The sequence below is a fragment of the Gopherus flavomarginatus genome, chromosome 1, assembly GCF_025201925.1.
Source record: "Gopherus flavomarginatus isolate rGopFla2 chromosome 1, rGopFla2.mat.asm, whole genome shotgun sequence".
Classification (NCBI taxonomy): domain Eukaryota; kingdom Metazoa; phylum Chordata; order Testudines; family Testudinidae; genus Gopherus; species Gopherus flavomarginatus.
The window spans coordinates 245539482-245557204 of NC_066617.1; the positions used below are offsets into that span (position 1 = coordinate 245539482).

Here is a 17723-nt window from a genome sequence, read left to right on the forward strand (position 1 = left end):
CGTATTACCGACGGGCCGCAGGTTGCCCACCACTGGTATAGAGCATTTGCTCACCACAAAATTTGGCATATATTTCAGGCTCTCTTCAAGAGAAATCTGGCAATTGAATATCAGAGAGATCACAGGTCAGGATAGTTTTCATAGAGCTGCGGAGAGAGGATCAGTTGATTATGCAGCATCTACCCACAATCAGTCCATTGGCTTCAATAGGACAAGAGCAGCCCAGATTGTGGTTCTAACCAGCCCTCAACTCTGACTCATCTTCTATTTTCAAAAGCACCAAACTCAGACAGTTTAAAAAAAAAAAAAGCTCCTCTTATCCATCCAAACTATTAGACACAACTTCTCATAGCCATAATCAGTGAAAATTGTTTTACGACATGGCAGCCATCCACTCTTGCTGACCTTGTGGATGATAGTAGCCTCTTTAAATGATGAACTGAAACACCTTTTGAAAATAAATATAAACATACCTTTAAGATCATAAAGGTGACTGTCCGGTCTAATTTAAGAAGATCAGGTTTGTTTCCAACTGTTATGGAAAGATTGGTTTAAAAAAAATTCCCTGCAGTCTTTGCAACCCAACTTCTGCAGCATTTTGTAAGTATATTTGGTCCAGCAAGTGAAAGAGACTTCTCTGTTTTTATTTTCCAGAGATAAATGTCAAAGTAAACAAAAAACTCATAGTAGCTATAAAATACCCAACCATTTTTAATAATCTAAGTTATTATTAGTAATATAGGTAAAGAATTTTTTAGAAATGTTATTTAAGCTAAAAGTGTCCCTTTAAATCAAGAACAAGAACACATGTGTAGCCTTGAAATTACAAATAAATGAATTTGTTAAAGTAAATCAAGGTTTTTACCTGCCTATCCTGTTGACATACCTCTAGTGACAGGCTGTAGAAGGTAATGGTTCTTTGGTGATGACCTGCTTCCCAAATAAACAAGTCTGAGTGTCGTTTGGATTGTGCACGCCTGTGGGCAGGGACCTGTCAGTTGTATTTGTATAGTAAATACCCCTGTGATGCTGTATAAATAATAACAATATAGAGCTTTACTAAGAGGTGGGAACACAAATGGGGGTGTTAGTTACTCCAGCTCACTATTGTGTAAGCACATGGAATCTGGTCTAATTACACATTGCACCAGGAAGGTGCATGGTGGAGCAGGAAAAGCAAACTAAGGAGGAGGGAGGGTTTCTACAGGGTCCTGCAAGTTGCTTTTTTCGCAGCATCACCCTTTGTGTATCCTTAATATATATGTTATTCCTACCTATATCCATTTACTGATGTGTAATTTACATCACCATTTATGTCACCGACTCCATTTTGCTTTAACTCTTTAAATGCAATCCACATGTGCTACCAAAACCCAATAGACATTAGCTGAAATCTTGAAGAATATCAGTTCTAGAGGTAGCATCGTAGAAGAAAGTTTAAATAACCACATGACATTTTAAGAGGAAAAATGGTCCTATGGTTAAGACACTGGAATGGGACTCAGCTGATCTGGATTCACCTCCCAGGTCTCCCACACATTTTCTGTGTGGTTTTACGCAGGTCACTTAATCCCTATGTGCCTCTGTTCTCTACGGGTAAAATGGAAATAATGATACTTCCCTTCTCCCACCCATTTTCTATCTTCCCTACTTAGCTCTTTGGGGCAGACACTGTCTCTTATTATGTGTTTGTACAGTGCCTTGCATACTGGGGCCCCGATGTTGGGTGAAGCTTCTATATGCAAATCATACTTTGAATGTCAGCAATAGCAGTGATAACTACTAATCAGTAAGAAAAGAAATTGAAATCCATAAAGAAAGTTAACCAGGTGGATTTTAATGCTGAGTTACAGTGTCATACAGCTAGAAGGACTTGTTTGCCAGTGAAATAAGAGCAGAATAGATTCTTTTCTTGGATGGTGCTTACAGAAAGCCATCTGACGTCAGGCAGAGTCAAGAGAACCACCAGTGTTGCTATCATTTTTAATACAGTATTCCAACTGCCAAAGCCAGACACATTCAAATCAGAAATAAGAGACACATTTTTAACAGGGTGATTAACTATTAGAACAAACTATCCAGGGAAGTGGTGAATTTTCCATCTCTTAATGTCTTCAGATCAAGACTGGATGCCTTTCTGGAAGATACGCTTTAGTCAAACAAACAATTGGGCTCAATAGAGGAGGGTAATTGAGTGAAATACTCTGGCCCGTGTGATACAGTAGAACAGACTAAATAATCTAATGGTCCCATCTGGCCCTAAAAAGTTATGAATCTATAAATAATGTACCTATAAGTATTATTGTTTTCTTTTTTATAGTTCATCTGATGTATAAAACTGTTTTCCCCTCTAAAATGAAAAGATTTTTTTGAAAAAAAGAAAATTTCTGTTAAATCAAAAAGAAATCCAGAGTTATACTAATGCTAAAAAAATTTGGAAGCAATATTACACCTTATGCTTCACAGCTTAAGCCAATTTCTGACTACCTTCCTCTGACTAGGACTCTTGAGTACTATGGTAATATAAATCAAAATAATGATTGAACTAGCCGGATCGTGGTCTGATCCAGTCTGTCAATTTCTATGTATGTTCCTAAAAAGAGTCCAAAATTTTACTATTTCCAGGCCTGTGACAGTACAGAGACATATGAATAACTCTAGTGACAAAATGAGAGTTAACTATGACTTTAAGCTGTATTATCTGAATTTGGTGTGACCTTGAGACTAGAGTGAACTGGTTTTAACAAGGACATATATAAACAAGTCTTTCAGTAATGACAATAAAAGGTTTTAGACGGTCTTGAAAGAAATAAGAAGCATAACTGAGCCGAGTGTTCCTTTCCCAAAAAAACAACAACAAAGGAAGCTTGTTAAAAGACCTCTCTCCGTTATGAGTAACAATACTTTGCGGAAAAGATAGATGAGCTAGTTCTGAGCAAGCATGAGGTGCTATACGTTCAGTAACTGGAATAGAGAGATAGCTTCAAAAAGATACTTAGACTGAAAGCTTCAGTTGGAATGAAAGATTCTCCTTTGGCCATGTTCAGCAGAACATCCAGTGATGCTTTGTATTAATGAGTGAGTATAGATTTTTTGTACCATGGTGCTTTTGATAATTTGGTAATTTCAGATCAATTCATTTCCCTTGTGCATACGAAACCCTTAAATAAATTAGCCTTTATCTACTTTTCTTGCTCAGGAAATGTTGTATTTCATTGATTATTGATTACTATGTACAGTGCCTCAACTCGCTTCATTTTGCAAGAGTCCACTCAGTTCAACAAAAATTATGCTTTACTCACAGGATGAAAGCTGGGAACTTAGGCCTGGATCCACAAAATGACTTAGGCGTTGCAGTGTTGAGTGTTGCGGCACCTAAAAAAAAAAAAAAAAAAAATCACAGGAACAACACTGCAATCCACAAGGCCTAAGTTAGGTCCCATGGCTCCTATATGATGCAGGGAGAGAGACAGACACATTAGACTGTGATCCACAAAAGCCAGCACATTAGACAGGGAGCTGCCTAAACTAACCAATGGGATATGCTGACACAAGGGTGGATCCTAAGACACCCCTCTCACAGAGATAGGCACCTGAATCCAGGCTGCAGAGTCATGACCGGGCTGCTATCCTTGCTTAGCTATCCATGAATGTGAACCCCTGTCCTAGAGTCAGGAGGATTAGACACCTAAGTAGTTTCTTACGGGAATGAATTAGGCCCCTGTCTCATTCCATACAAGATGGCCAGTGGTAGTGATTGCTGGTGCCCATCTTATAACTTTTAGCTTAGCGGTCAAAGCGCTGACCTGAGTTCAATTCCACCCCTCTGCCATGGTGGGATGGGGTAAAGGATTTGAACAGGGGTCTCCCATGTCTCAGGAGAGTACTCTAACCACTGCACAATGGGCTATTCTGATGTGGGGCTCCCTCAATCTGTCCTGTTGAAGCTGTTCCACTATGGATAACTAATGAAAGAGTGTTAGGAGCAGAGGGGCTGTCTCCTGGGTCTCCTACTTCCCAGGTGGGTGCTATAATCACCAGGCTACAGAGTCATTCCTACACTCTTTCACTCTTTTTGACCTAAGACTATTTAAGTATTTATCCACAGGAGAAGGGCTTCAACAGACAGACTGAGGGAGCCCCACATCAGAATATCTCATAGCTCACAGGTGAGAACACTTAACTCTGTGTCAAGCAGAAAGGGGGAAATGAACCTGAGTCTCACACACCCCAGGTGAGTGCGCTAATCACAAGGATTGATACGGTCTCCCACAGTATTCTTGCCAGTAAGTTAAAGAAGTATGGATTGGATGAAAGGACGGTAAAGTGGATAGAAAGTTGGCTAGATCATCAGGTTCAACGGGTAGTGATCAACAGTGCAAAGTCTAGTTGGCAGCCAGTATCAAGAGGAGTGCCCCAGGGGTCGGTCCTGGGGCTGATTTTGTTCAACATCTTCGTTAATGATCTGGGTGATGGGATGGATTGCACCCTCAGCAAGTTCATGGATGACACTAAGCTGGACGGTAGGGATACGGTCCAGAGTGACCTAGACAAATTGGAGAATTGGGCCAGAAGAAATCTGATAAAGTTCAACAAGGACAAGTGCAGAGTCCTGTACTTAGAATGGAAGAATCCCATGCACTGCTACAGACTGGGGACTGACTGGCTAAGCAGCAGTTCTGCAGAAAAAGAGCTGGGGATTACAGTGGATCAAAAGCTGGGTATGAGTCACCGGTGTGCCCTTGTTGCCAAGAAGGCTAACGCATATTGGGCTGCATTAGTAGGAGCATTGCCAGCAGCTCAAGGGAAGTGATTATTCCCCTCTATTTAGCACTGGTGAGGCCACATCTGGAGTGTTGTGTCCAATTTTGGGCTCTCCACTACAGAAAGGATATGTACAAATTGGAGAGAGTCCAGTGGAGGGCAACAAAAATGATTAGGGGGCTGGAGCACATGACTTATGAGGAGAGGCTGAGGGAACTGGGTTTATTTAGTCTGCAGAAGAGAAGAGTAAGGAGGGATTTGATAGCAGCCTTCAACTACCTGAAGTGAGGTTCCAAAGAGGTTGGAGCTAGGCTGTTCTCAGTAGTGGCAGACGACAGAACAAGGATCAATGCTCTCAAGTTGCAGTGGAGGTGGTCTAGGTTGGATATTAGAAAAAACTATTTCACTAGGTGGGTGGTGAAGCACTGGAATGGGTTATCTAGTGAGGTGGTGGAATCTCCATCCTTAGAGATTTTTAAGGCCAGGCTTGACAAAGCCTTAGTTGGGATGATTTAGTTGGGGTTGGTCCTGTTTTGAACAGGGGGTTGGACTAGATGACCTCCTGAGATCTCTTCCAACCCTAATCTTCTATGATTCTGTGATTAAATTTACAAAATGGATCAGATTTTGAATAGGACACTGGTGTGCCTGCCAGATCAGATCCCACACGCAACTTAGGTGGACAAATGCCTATTTTTTCCTGATTCATTAATTGTGCTTAGACTTAGGCAGGAGAAAGGCATCAGGACACTGGCGCTAGAATGAGATGGAACTACGTATGCCCAGAGGCAGACACATAAGTGCTGAGGGAAATTTTACACTGAGAACATGGGTGCCAAGTGAGTTACAATGTTCAGCAGGAGTTTTCTGGATCGACAGGGAGCCTAAGTACTTTTGTGGACCCCACCCTCAGTGTCTGATTCAACTGGATCACAATAGAGCTGGGGAGGAGACTCTATGTTACAAAACAGGAAGTGAGGGGTGGGGCATGGCTCCAGCCCATAATACTCTGTGTAACTAACTCAATCCTATCATGATCATTTTACTAAACATCACACCAATTTTTGTTTTAAACTGAGGATACCAGACACTGACTGGCCTCTGAATGCCCTGCCCTAGCATTCTTTTTCAAACTAGGTAAGCAGAAATCCTTGCATAATTTTCAATGCGCTTTATTGCATCTTGGCATATGCCCTATGCCATAAAGCATTTAACACTTTAGCTTCATTAGTATTCCCAGCAGATTACTTAACACTGGAATTATTGCTGGACAGAATACCGACCACCTTGCTGACCAAACGTTATGAAGGGGCTGAAGATTTTATTTCTCAACTGCGGTTACATAAAATATTTGGAAATATGGTGGCCCTTGCATACATGTACAAACTGGGGAGGGTGCAAACAGCTATCTCCTTGGGCAGAATGATGGTCTGTGTCCCAACATCCCCTGTACCAGCGATCAGACCAATTAGTAGTAGAGGCAAGCGCTTGCTGCTACCCTTAAGGGATGGTGTAGTGGCAAGTTTTCCTTGTGTGCCAGATACCTCTTCAAATAGCAGCTGGCGCTTCTCCTGAGACCACATAGCTCTACACTGCCCCATACTCTTGACCAGAGCCCAGTGGCCACTATCTGGTCCAAGACTATTAGTACATATACAAAATTATGAGAGGCAGGCACAGCTGGTCTTTACTTAACTTGTCTTTTTTTTTTTTCATGGCATTGTATTTCCTATACCATGGCAGTATGACTAGATCCTGCATCTAGAAGAGTTGACTGTTGTGTAACTGTGGGAGAGAGGGATAGGGTCTTCTCTTGGATGGAGCATATAAAAAGCCATCTGATGTCGGGAAGGATCAAGAGAATCCCCTGGGTTGCTATCACTTGTGTTACAGTATTCCAGCTGCCAGAATTTTCCTGGGTGCATTTCACCAGCCTCACACTCCTCGGGTGCAATTCACAATCTGTGGAATCCTGGGAGCCCTCGGCTAATGCTAAACTATTGCAGTGCCAGAGAAAACAATCAACATTCTTTCACAACGAGTAAGACCTGCTGAGAACAAGAAATGGTGTCATCCAGTGGTGGTTTTGTATAAATGAGTGTGTACAGATTTTTGTACCATGGTGCTTTGATGTGCGTGAGAGGGCCTTGAAATAGCTCCTGACAAAAAAGGTCAGTCAACTTCATAGCAAAACATCACTTCAATATCTGTGCCATGTATAATGAATTATTATAACGTGACATTTTGATGCACATTTTGGAATGCAAAAGTGATACAATAGCAAGATCAAGTGTTTGTAATTCACCCAAATCCAGGTTGGGACACCAGGCAGCCAGGCTGATGAGCGGATTGATTTTCTTCAGGTGTCTGTGTGACGGAGTAGGAAGTGGGGCGGGTTGACCTGCGAATGTTGCGTGGGAGTTTTACAGGGACTGTCTGCATTGGTGATGGGAATATCAGGGTGTGACTTCACTTGAGGGACAATACCCGAGCATGTAACCTGAGCCCAGGAGAGGGATTGGGGCCAGGTGACACCTTTGCCCGGAAAACCGGACAAAGGCTGGAGGAGGAGCTGGGGAGAGGTTGGATGAGACTGCTGGAGTGGGTTTCAGTTTGGAGCTGGCTGGGGAAATGGAGGGAGCCCCAGGGCTGGGGTCGAAGCTCCCTGACCTCCAACATGGACCTGACTGAGGGTCCTGTTATCAGTACCTACAAGCTCTGTTTTGGACTGTGTTCCTGTCATCTAATAAACCTTCTGTTTTACTGGCTGGCTGAGAGCCACGGTGAATTGCAGGAAGTGGGGGGAGGGGTGCAGGGCCCTGACTCCCTCACACTTCCTGACAGTCTGACTGAATGTGCATTACTTCCCCATTCCCTCCCTTTGCAATCCCTGCAATGGAAGCACATGCAAGAAGGAAAAGGCATGCTGTTCCTGCATGCATGCCCTGCTCACTCCAGGGAGGCTGAGGGCTGAGCCTTTGCCTGCATGGAAAGAGAAATCCACTGCTCGGTCCATCATCCCTGGTTCTTGACAGCTATCACTGGGGATAGAGTGAAGAATCCAGAAGTCCCTCTCATCCAGAGGAAGAAGACGAAAAATATCTGACCCACATTTTTTTGATATGGATTTCCAATATGGAAGAGAACCCTCTCTGTTCCCAGCCCCATTCCCAAGACTCCTGGTGCTGAGTTTCGAAGTCCCCAACTGTCCTTTCTGTGATGAGTAGCAGTCTGTGGGACGGACTGAGGGAATTGTTATTTATTCTTTGTATGGTGCCCACTTACATAATAGGTTCCTCACAGCGACATTTAATTAAACAAGGTTCTTGTCTCAAGGATTTTACAACCTACAATTAAGACATAACATAACAAGTGAGGGTGAGAACAAACAACAGTGGGCTAGGAGTCAGTTGGACAGCATTAAACAAATAAGATTATGCCATGACTCAGGTACCTGAGGCAGACTTCGTACAGACAATTATTCTTCTTGCCTCTTTTTTCCTTATGCCTTATGGCAGGGGCAAGATTTTAGGAGGGATATTAATGAGGTCAGATTCTGGGAGAACATTCCAGGCGTAGGTGGTGGCATGGAATAAGGCACAATGATGTTTGTGTGGGAGAAACAGGGAGAAATCAGTCAACTTTAAGAGCGTGAAGAGTCTGGGGTAGTGCAGTGAGAGACCTGGGCAGAGATATAGAGCCTTGTAAACAAGGACAAGAGCTTCAAACTCAATATACAATGTGATGAAGATCCTTTAAAGAGAGACAGAGGAATTGTAAAAGAGCAAAATTAGTGGAATAGAGAGAGAGAAGGCAGGAGGAAGATAACAAGGCACAAGAGAAACAAAGAAAGAACATGGAATGTGGGGGATGAAGGAACAGACACTAAGCAATGGAGGAAAAGAGATGCCACATCTGCAACAGGAGTGAAGGGAGGGAAAGAAAGTATACCACGGCAATAAAGAGAGAGAGAGAGAGAGAGTGAGTGTGTGTGTGTGGCCATCCATGGATTTGAAAAATTGGAAAGAGTCCAGCGGAGGACAACAAAAATGACTAGGGGGCTGGAGCACATGATTTATGAGGAGAGGCTGAGGGAACTGGGATTATTTAGTCTGCAGAAAAGAAGAATGAGGAAGGATTTGATAGCTGCTTTCAACTACCTGAAAGAGGGTTCCAAAGAGGATAGAGCTAGGCTGTTCTCAGTGGTAGCAGATGGCAGAACAAGAAGCAATGTTCTCAAGTTGCAGTGGGTAAGGTTTACATTGGATGTTAGGAAAAACTTTTTCACTAGGAGGGTGGTGAAGCACTGGAATGGGTTACCTAGGGAGGTGGTGGAATCTCCATCCTTAGAGATTTATAAGGCCTGGCTTGACAAAGACCTGGCTGGGATGATTTAGTTGGGGATTGGTCCTACTTTGAGCAGGGGCTTGGGCTAGATGACCTCCTGAGGTTCCTTCCAACCCTGATATTCAATTATTCTAACCTTCTTCCCTCTCTCTCTACCATCAGCCAGCAATATAATAGGGTAAGCCTATATCTCAAGGCCTGAGTGTAGGCTGACTGTGTGTGTTCACATTCATACAGCATTCCCAGGATCATTTTTGTTTCAAAAGAACTTTTTCAAAACACACTTTGTAACATGATCACAGTTTATTTTCAACTGCACAGAATTTGGCCTCAACTAAAAAGACAAGACAGAAATAAAGACAGTGAAAGGACAAAAGGTTCAGTGGAGCAAAACAAAACTGAAAATGGAGAAGAGTATGACTGCCAAAAACAGACCCTTATGGGAAATCCAAAAGCAGAAGAACTGTCAGGTTCAAGTCAGGACATTTGAAAAAATAAAGTAAATCGGGGCATATCTCGTTACAGTTACATCATTGTAACATGAAAACATAAATCAAATTCTGCCTTCAGAACTACATAAGTAGGCCAGGGCAGAACTGGCCATAAGAATTTTTGTTTTAAACTAGGAATGCTGGACTAAATAATAAAAAAGGCTTATGCAAGAGCATAAGAAATTTTACAAGCCTACGCATTCTGAAAATCTGTTTTCATTTCTAATGTTACCTGATTTATCTGCTTCTGCTAAAATTCCACTCTGGTACCATGCTGTAGAGCCAAACATGGAGAATTAAAAATTAGTCCTAAGCTCCAAAAGGTGCACAGAAGACTCTTCAGATAGATAGTTTTGCAATTCAATGAACGGTTCCTGTTCAAAACTCCTCCTGCATGGGCCATGCATTTATTTTGTTTGCTATAAAGTGTTAATATTTAAGCAGCATATGAATATTGTGGGATTCCTTTCACACCCAGGCCCGTTATCTGTTTAAAAAGAAAAAAGGTCAATCTCTAACTGATTGCTTTGGAAGCATTCATATCTCACGCAATCAGAACACACATTATAATTTATTAAACTCTACTCCCAAGTAGAGTTCACTATAAGCGGAAAAGGGAGAAGAACCATCTGACTGCATTAAGTTCAGGAGGGACTTTACAATTGCTAATATTGATCACAGTGATTGGCAGCAGTACAAAACCCTAAGGTTGGATTCAAGATCATAGAACACAACTCAGTAATTCTCCTGTTCTACAAACTATCTGTCTTAGGGTTCATTTGGCCCCCGTTACCATAGGGTCTGAGTGCCTGGCACTCTATTTACTGTATTTATTCTCACAACACCCCTGTAAGGTAGAAAAGTACCATCTCAGTTTTACAGTTGGAGAACTGAGCCACAGAGGGGCTAAGTGACTTGTTCCAAATCACACAGGAAGGTTGTGGTAGGTCAGGGAATTGAATCTGGGTTTCCAGTATCCCAGATTCATGTCCTAACCACTGGACTATCCTTCCGAAGAGTCTCTAGACTGAAGATATACTTTTATTTGACCAGGGGCGGCTCCAGGCCCCAGCACACGGGGCCAGAGGACCCTCCGCAGGCACACCTGCGGGAGCTCCACCGGAGCTGCGGGACCGGCGACTGGCAGAGCACCCCATGCAGCACGCCGCCGTGCTTGGGGCAGTGAAATGTCTAGAGCTGCCCCTGTATTTGACCCACTATAGCACAGTAACTACCCTTTCATTTCATGCTATTGTCGTTCTCTAAGGGTAGGTCTACATTTGTGGTGGTGCGTAGAGTACAGATACTGCGTCCCCACCTAGCATGGGTATACATAGCAGTGTAGATGGGGAGGCACTGCTTAGGTGAGCACAGTACAGACCCGCCTGAATAGCAGCGTATATATCCTACACAGCTCTCTGTACACCCAAGCTGTGCCTCCCCATCTACACAGCTATTGTTAGCAGTGTAGTGTCCCACTGCCAAAGACTTTCCTCTCCACAGTGAAGGGCTCTGGCAGCAGAAGACAAGGCTGGCCTTAGGGGTGAGTGACACTGGTGACTGTCCAGGATGCTGTGATTTTTGGGCGGAGGGAGACACTGTGATCAAGAGGCACAGAACAGGGCAGGAGAAGAGTCTGGGGTGCAAGGCCGTGGAGGGGAGCTCTGGGCAATGGTGGGGGAGACAGGAGGGCCTAGGGATGATGATGAGGAGCTCAGGGAAGCAGCAGGAGCCAAGGGTAATGGAGGTGCATGGTGGGGAACCCAGGGAGGCATTGGGGATAGAGGGGATGGATGGGAAGCACGGGGAGGCAGCAGGGGCCAGAGGGGATGGGTCAGGAGCCTGGGGAGGCAGTGCGGGCCAGGGGCAATAGAGGAATGGATGGGGAGGCAGCGGGGGCAGGGGTACCAAAATACAAGTTTGCCCAGGGTGCCATTTTCCCTTAGGCTGGCCCTAGCAGGAGAAGGCTTTCCCTGCTGCCTTTCAGAGCCTTTCACTGCCACGTGTAGCTACACATCTTAGTGAATTCGGATGCAGCCTACCTTTTCCTAACCTACATGTCACTGCAAGCATTGGCAAGGTCTAAGTGTTGACTCTGACTACAATCTGTGAATTGTGTTCTATTCTCCCAGCAAATATTTTTTCAATACACCTGAAGGTGAAACAAAATGACCAACAAAAAGAGTAGTTTTGAATTCACTAGTTATAGCTAGAAAATAATAATTAATTAGCTGAAACATGTCACTCACTTGTAAGGGACTAAACAAACATTTCTTAATCTGTTTTTGCCCTGCTGTCATTGGGTTTTAATAAAAAACTTTTAATTGTCTTATAAAAATGTAGCTACCCTGTGACAATTCAAATGAGAGAACTAACATAATTGATGACAGTACAATAGAAAAAAAGAGTGATGTTTGCAAAACTGATACAACATATAATAAGAAATAAGGGTCAAAAGGTTGAACAAACAACTCTAAAGGACATAAAAGTCCAGAATCATACGGATCACAGCTGTGTTTAAATCTGGGGGCAGAGGTGACAGGTTTGAACCAGCACTAACCAACCTAGAATGTTTAAATCTTTTAACTGAAAGAAACAAAATCCAATCACCTTGAAAATCTCCCCAGCCCGAGGTTCCTTTGCCAAAGCTGCCTTGTCTAGCCCATCATAGGCAGAAGTCACATACATTTCTGAATAATCTTTTCCACCAAAGCAGCAGGAGGTGATCCTTGAAGCAGGCAGCTTCAGAGTCTGGATTCTTTTCCCTAGAGGAAAATATATTTACTTACTTTAAACTTTCTGGGGAAAAATGTAACATGTAATTTTCTGTTAAGCAACTAGACAGCCAGTACTGTGATTGTCAGACTGAGCCTTTTACAATATGAATATAGTGTTTCCCCATCAGAAAGAAGCAGTTTCCGTAAGGACTGTCTATTGAGGAAATGTGCTGAATTGATTCGACGGCACCATCTCTTACATTTTACTTTTAGCAAAGCTTCTGTCCTCTGTCTCCATGCAGCTCCATTTCCTTTTTCACATGCAGGCAATACTAGAGTGTGTGAGGCAGTGAGATCAGAAACAGGCAGGCCACGTGTTAACTGAAGCACTAATCTTGAAACAGTATGTCATGAAGGTGTTTCAGCACTGAAGAGACTCTTAAATCAATTGCAAGTTTAAAAAGCTAACATAATGGTCTGTACCATAGAGCACCTAACAGTTGGGTCAAATTCAGAGGGGGAATAAATGGGAAGTGGATGTTACACATCAGTAAATCAGCATGAGCAAGTGAGTGAGTGTAACTTATTTGCCAAGAGGCTTGAAGGGTGGGGTTTTGTAATGATATAATTCCCCACTCTGAACCTTAGCGTCCAAAAGATGGGGTACCAGCATGAATTCCTCTAAGCTCAATTACCAGCTTAGTACTTGTAACGCTGCCACCAACCTGGAATTCCAGTGCCTGGTACACTCTGGTCCCCCAAAAAACCTTGCCCAGGGACCCCCAAGACCCAGTCCCTCTGGATCTTAACACAAGGAAAGTAAACCCTTTCCCTCACTGTTGCCTCTCCCAGACTTCCCCTCCCTGGGTTACCCTGGAGGATCACTGTGATTCAAACTCCTTGAATCTTAAAACAGAGAGGAAAATTCACCTTCCCCTCTCCTTCTCTCTCCCCCTCCCAGACTCTCCCTGAGAGAGAAAGTAATCCTAACACAGAGAGAAAATTAACCTCTCTCTCCCTCTTCCCTCCTTTCTCCCCACCAATTCCCTGGTGGATCCAGACCCAGTCCCCTAGGGTCTCACCAGAATAAAAAAACAATCAGGTTCTTAAACAAGAAAAGCTTTTAATTAAAGAAAGAAAAAAAAACAGTAAAAAATATCTTTGTAAATTTAAGATGGAATATGTTACAGGGTCTTTCAGCTATAGACACTGGGAATACCCTCCCAGCCTAAGTATACAAGTACAAATTAAAATCCTTTCAGCAAAATACAAATCTGAACTCCTTCCAGCCAAATACACATTTGCAAATAAAGAAAACAAACATAAGCCTAACTCGCCTTATCTACCTAGTACTCACTATTCTGAACTTATAAGAGCCTGTATCAGAGAGAAATCTGGTTGCACGTCTGGTTCCTCTGAGCCCCCAGAGTGAACAACAACCAAAATTTAACAGCACACACAAACTTCTCTCCCTCAAGATTTGAAAGTATCCTGTCCCCTGATTGGTCCTCTGGTCAGGTGACAGCCAGGCTCACTGAACTTGTTAACCCTTTACAGGCAAAAGAGACATGAAGTATTCCTGTTCTATTAACCCTTAACTATCTGTTTATGACAGGTTTGCAGCAGGAGAAGCAACAAACAGAAAATAAAGGAGGTGAGTCTGCTTTTTCCTCACACCTTCTTACAGTCTCCTGCTGGTTGCCTTTCCTGCAGCAATCCCACCAGTCTGCCCCGCTGGCACATAGATTATGCCATCTTACTGAAATTTAACCATCTGCATCATTTCTGACTTTGGCCCAATGGTTCTATTTCTCTTAACTCTGCATTACATCACCACATCCCTGGTGATCTATGGGTTAGGATTTGGCAATCTCAGTGCCACAGCCTGGGTTTGATTCCCAGTCAGGGAAAGGTGACCTTATGGGAGGAGGGATAGCTCAGTGGTTTGAGCACTAGCCTGTGAAACCCAGGGTTGTGAGTTCAATCCTTCAGGGGGCCATTTAGGGATCTGGCGCAAAAAAAAATAGTTGGGGATTGGTCCTGCTTTGAGCAGGGTGTTGGACTAGATGACCTCAGGAGGTCCCTTCCAAGCCTGATTATTCTAAGTGACCAAGGGTACGTCCACACAGGGATAAAAACCTTGCAGCATGGCCGTGGCTGCCCAAGGTCAGCTGATTTGGGCTCCAGAGCTAAAAATTGCTGTGTAGACTGGAACCTGAGCCATGGGACCCTCCATCCTTGTAAGGTCCCAGAGCTTGGGCTGCAGGCCAAGCCTGGATGTCTAAACAGCAGTTTCTCAGCCCAAGCCCTACAAAGGCAAGTCAGCTACCCTGGACCACTGTGGGGTTTTTATCCCTGTGTAGACATGCCCATAGAGGAAACAGAGTTATAGTGGCAAGTAATCAAACACATATGGAATACAGAATTCTCAGCTGGTGTAAATCAATATAGCTCTGAGAATTCAATGGAGCTGTGCCAATTTACACCAGCTGAGGGCTTGATCCAAGATGTTTAACTCAATATCCAATTGGCAGTGACAGTACCTCTACCCTGATATATCACGGGTTCACATACAATGCAGTAAATCAGCTCTCCAGCTGGGGTGCTCTGCTTCCCACCTGCGGGGAGGTTGGGGAAAGGACGCTCACCAGCAGCAGGAAGCAGAGCGCTGCAGCTGGTGAAGTGGAGCGGGCTGGGGCTGGGCTGCTTCACTTCCCACCGCTGCAGGTGAGTGCCTGTCAGGGGGCGGGGGGTGTGGATAGGGGACAGGGAGCAGGGGGGTTGGGTGGGGTCCTGAGGGTGATTAGGGATGGGGGGTCTTTAGAGGGGGCAGTCAGGGGACAAGGAGCAGGGGGACCAAAGCAAGTTTGATATAATGTGGTCTCACCTATAGCACAGTAAGATTTTTTAGCTCTGGAGGACCACGTTATATTGGGGTAGAGGTGTACTATTATTTATTAAGCACTGGCAATGTTCTTAGCTCTTGACAATGCACAAGGGCCCAGATCCACAAAAGTATTTAGATTCCTAAAGTCCAGTGATTTCCAAGATGGCTACAGTCCCCCTAGTACCTTCAACAGTTTACCATCTAATAAGCAGAAGGAAGACAGGATTGTTCAGGCCTGGAAAAAGTGTAACTTAGACTTTTTTATTTAAGGTTTGATTTTATTCCCTTCCTGTGAGTTTTTAAGAGGGATTTGGAATGTGAGAAGAGAGGAGAGTGGTGGATTGTGCCAGAGTAACAAACAGCAATTGTGCGTGACGGAAAGAAAACATTCATCCCAAACCTCAGTTCATGCAGATGATCTCTTCAAATCCCTTGGGTACAGCAACACCAACATTCCAAACTCTTCAGAATATCCCACCAACCTCAGCTTCTCAGTTCTAAACTTTCTTTCATGGAGCCAAGCTTCATTTTTACCTTTTCAACCTGCTTCATGATTTCAGTATTTTCTCATGGTCTTTGGAAGCCACCACGAAACCTTTGTGCCATTCACAGATAATTAAGGTTCAATTTCCAAAATTTCTCATTTAAAGCAAAATTTTACAAACTCCAATTGCTTTGGTCCAAATTCAACAAGGCACTTAAGTACATACTCAACTTGAAGCACATACGTGAGAGCTTTGCTAAATCATGGCCTTTATCCAGTTTCCCATCTTCTTCTACAATCACACCCAACATTCATTGTTTGCAAACTGAAAATACAGCATTGTCTCCATGGCACAACCGAACTTGGGCTGGAAGGATTCCACATTTTACTTGTTATTATTCATTCTTACTATTCATTATTTGTATTGTCATAGCATCTAGAAGCCCCAGTCATGGACCAGGATTCTGTTGTACTAGGTGTTGTACAAACACAGAACAATCCCTCCCCCAAAAAGCTTACATCAATATAAGAATTTAAGAATGTCCTCACTGGTTCAGATCAGTTGTCCATCTGGCCTACTATCCTGTCTTCTGACAGTGGCCAGTGCCAGATGCTTCAGAGGGAATGAACAGAACAGGGCCTGTCATCCCATCTTCTGGCAGTTAGGTTTAGGGGCTCCCTTAGCACAGGGTTGCATCCCTGACCATCTGGATTAATAGCCACTGATAGGCCTATCCTCCATGAACTTATCTAATTCTTTTGGAACCCAGTTTTACTTTTGGCCTTCACAACATCCCCTGGCAATGAGTTCCACAGGTTGATGTGCATTGTGTGAAGAAATTCTTCTGTTTGTTCGTTTTAAACCTGATGCCTTTTAATTTCATTGGGTAATTCCTGTTCTTGCGCCATATGAAGGGATAAATAACATTTCCTTATTCACTTTCTCCAAACCATTAATGATTTTATAGACCTCACTCCTATCCCCCTCAGTCTTCTTTTTTCCATGCTGAACAGTCCCAGTCTTTTTAATGTCTACTCCTATGGAAGCTGTTCCAGACCCTTAATATTTTTTTTTTTTTGCCCTTCTCTGTACCTTTTCTAATTCAAATATATCTTTTTTGAGATGAGGTGACCAGAACTGAATGTACTATAAGACAAGAGATGGACAGGGCCGGCTTCAGCTTTTTTGCCACCCCAAGTGGAAAAGCAAAAAAAAAAAAAAAAGAAAAAAAGATAAAGCCTCGATCGGCAGCACTTCGGCAGCAGTTCTGCTGTGCCATTTCATTTTTCGGCGGCAATTTGGTGGCAGATCCTTCACTTCGAGAGGGACCCGCCACCGAATTGCTGCCAAAGACCTGGACATGTAGCCCCTTTCTATTGGCCGCCCCAAGAACCTGCTTCTTTGGCTGGTGCCTGGAGCTGGCCCTGCAGATGGAGACAAACAGAGCCGGGAGTACGAGGAAACTGTGAGACGCTGTTGGTCTGCATGATCAGCTATGGACTCAGCACATCAGCAGCCTAACTGTTGCCAAATGTTTTTTGTAGACATTATTGTCATAAACAGATAGCTAAGGGTTAATGTCTCTTTCACCTGAAGCACCTGACCAGAGGACCAATCAGGAAACCGGATTTTTTCAACTTTGGGTGGAGGGAATTGAGTGTCTAAGTCTTTTGGGAGTCTGCCTGCTTTCTCTGAGCTTTGGAGAAGTACTTTCTACTTTCTAGTCTTCTGTTTCTAAGTGTAAGGACAAAGAGATCAGATAGTAAGTTCTATGGTTTCTTTTCTTTGGTATTTGCATGAATATAAGTGCTGGAGTGCTTTGATTTGTATTCTTTTTGAATAAGGCTGTTTATTCAATATTCTTTTAAGCAATTGACCCTGTATTGTATCATCTTAATACAGAGAGACATTTGGATGTATTTTTCTTTCTTTTTATATAAAGCTTTCTTTTAAGACCTGTTGGAGTTTTTCTTTACTTCAGGGAAATTAAGTCTGTACTCACCAGGGAATTGGTGGGAGGAAGAAATCAAGG

The 17723-nt window shown here is 43.4% G+C and overlaps 1 protein-coding gene across 2 annotated transcripts in view; it reads right to left on the reverse strand.

Annotated features, from left to right (window-relative positions):
- Positions 1-1835: 1835 nt before the first annotated feature.
- LOC127032368 (regucalcin-like) overlaps positions 1836-17723 on the reverse strand; it is a 32931-nt gene continuing 17043 nt past the window's right edge. The window contains exons 6-8 of one of the 2 annotated variants that reach the window (XM_050919573.1): positions 12213-12367; positions 3303-3375; positions 1836-2000 (exon numbers count right to left, since the gene is read on the reverse strand). In XM_050919573.1, coding sequence (XP_050775530.1) covers positions 1984-2000; positions 3303-3375; positions 12213-12367 — 245 coding nt within the window. In that variant the 3' untranslated portion in view covers positions 1836-1983. Of the gene's footprint in view, positions 2001-3302; positions 3376-9418; positions 10090-12212; positions 12368-17723 lie in introns of those variants that run through there. The other variant, XM_050919581.1, reaches the window with a different exon arrangement.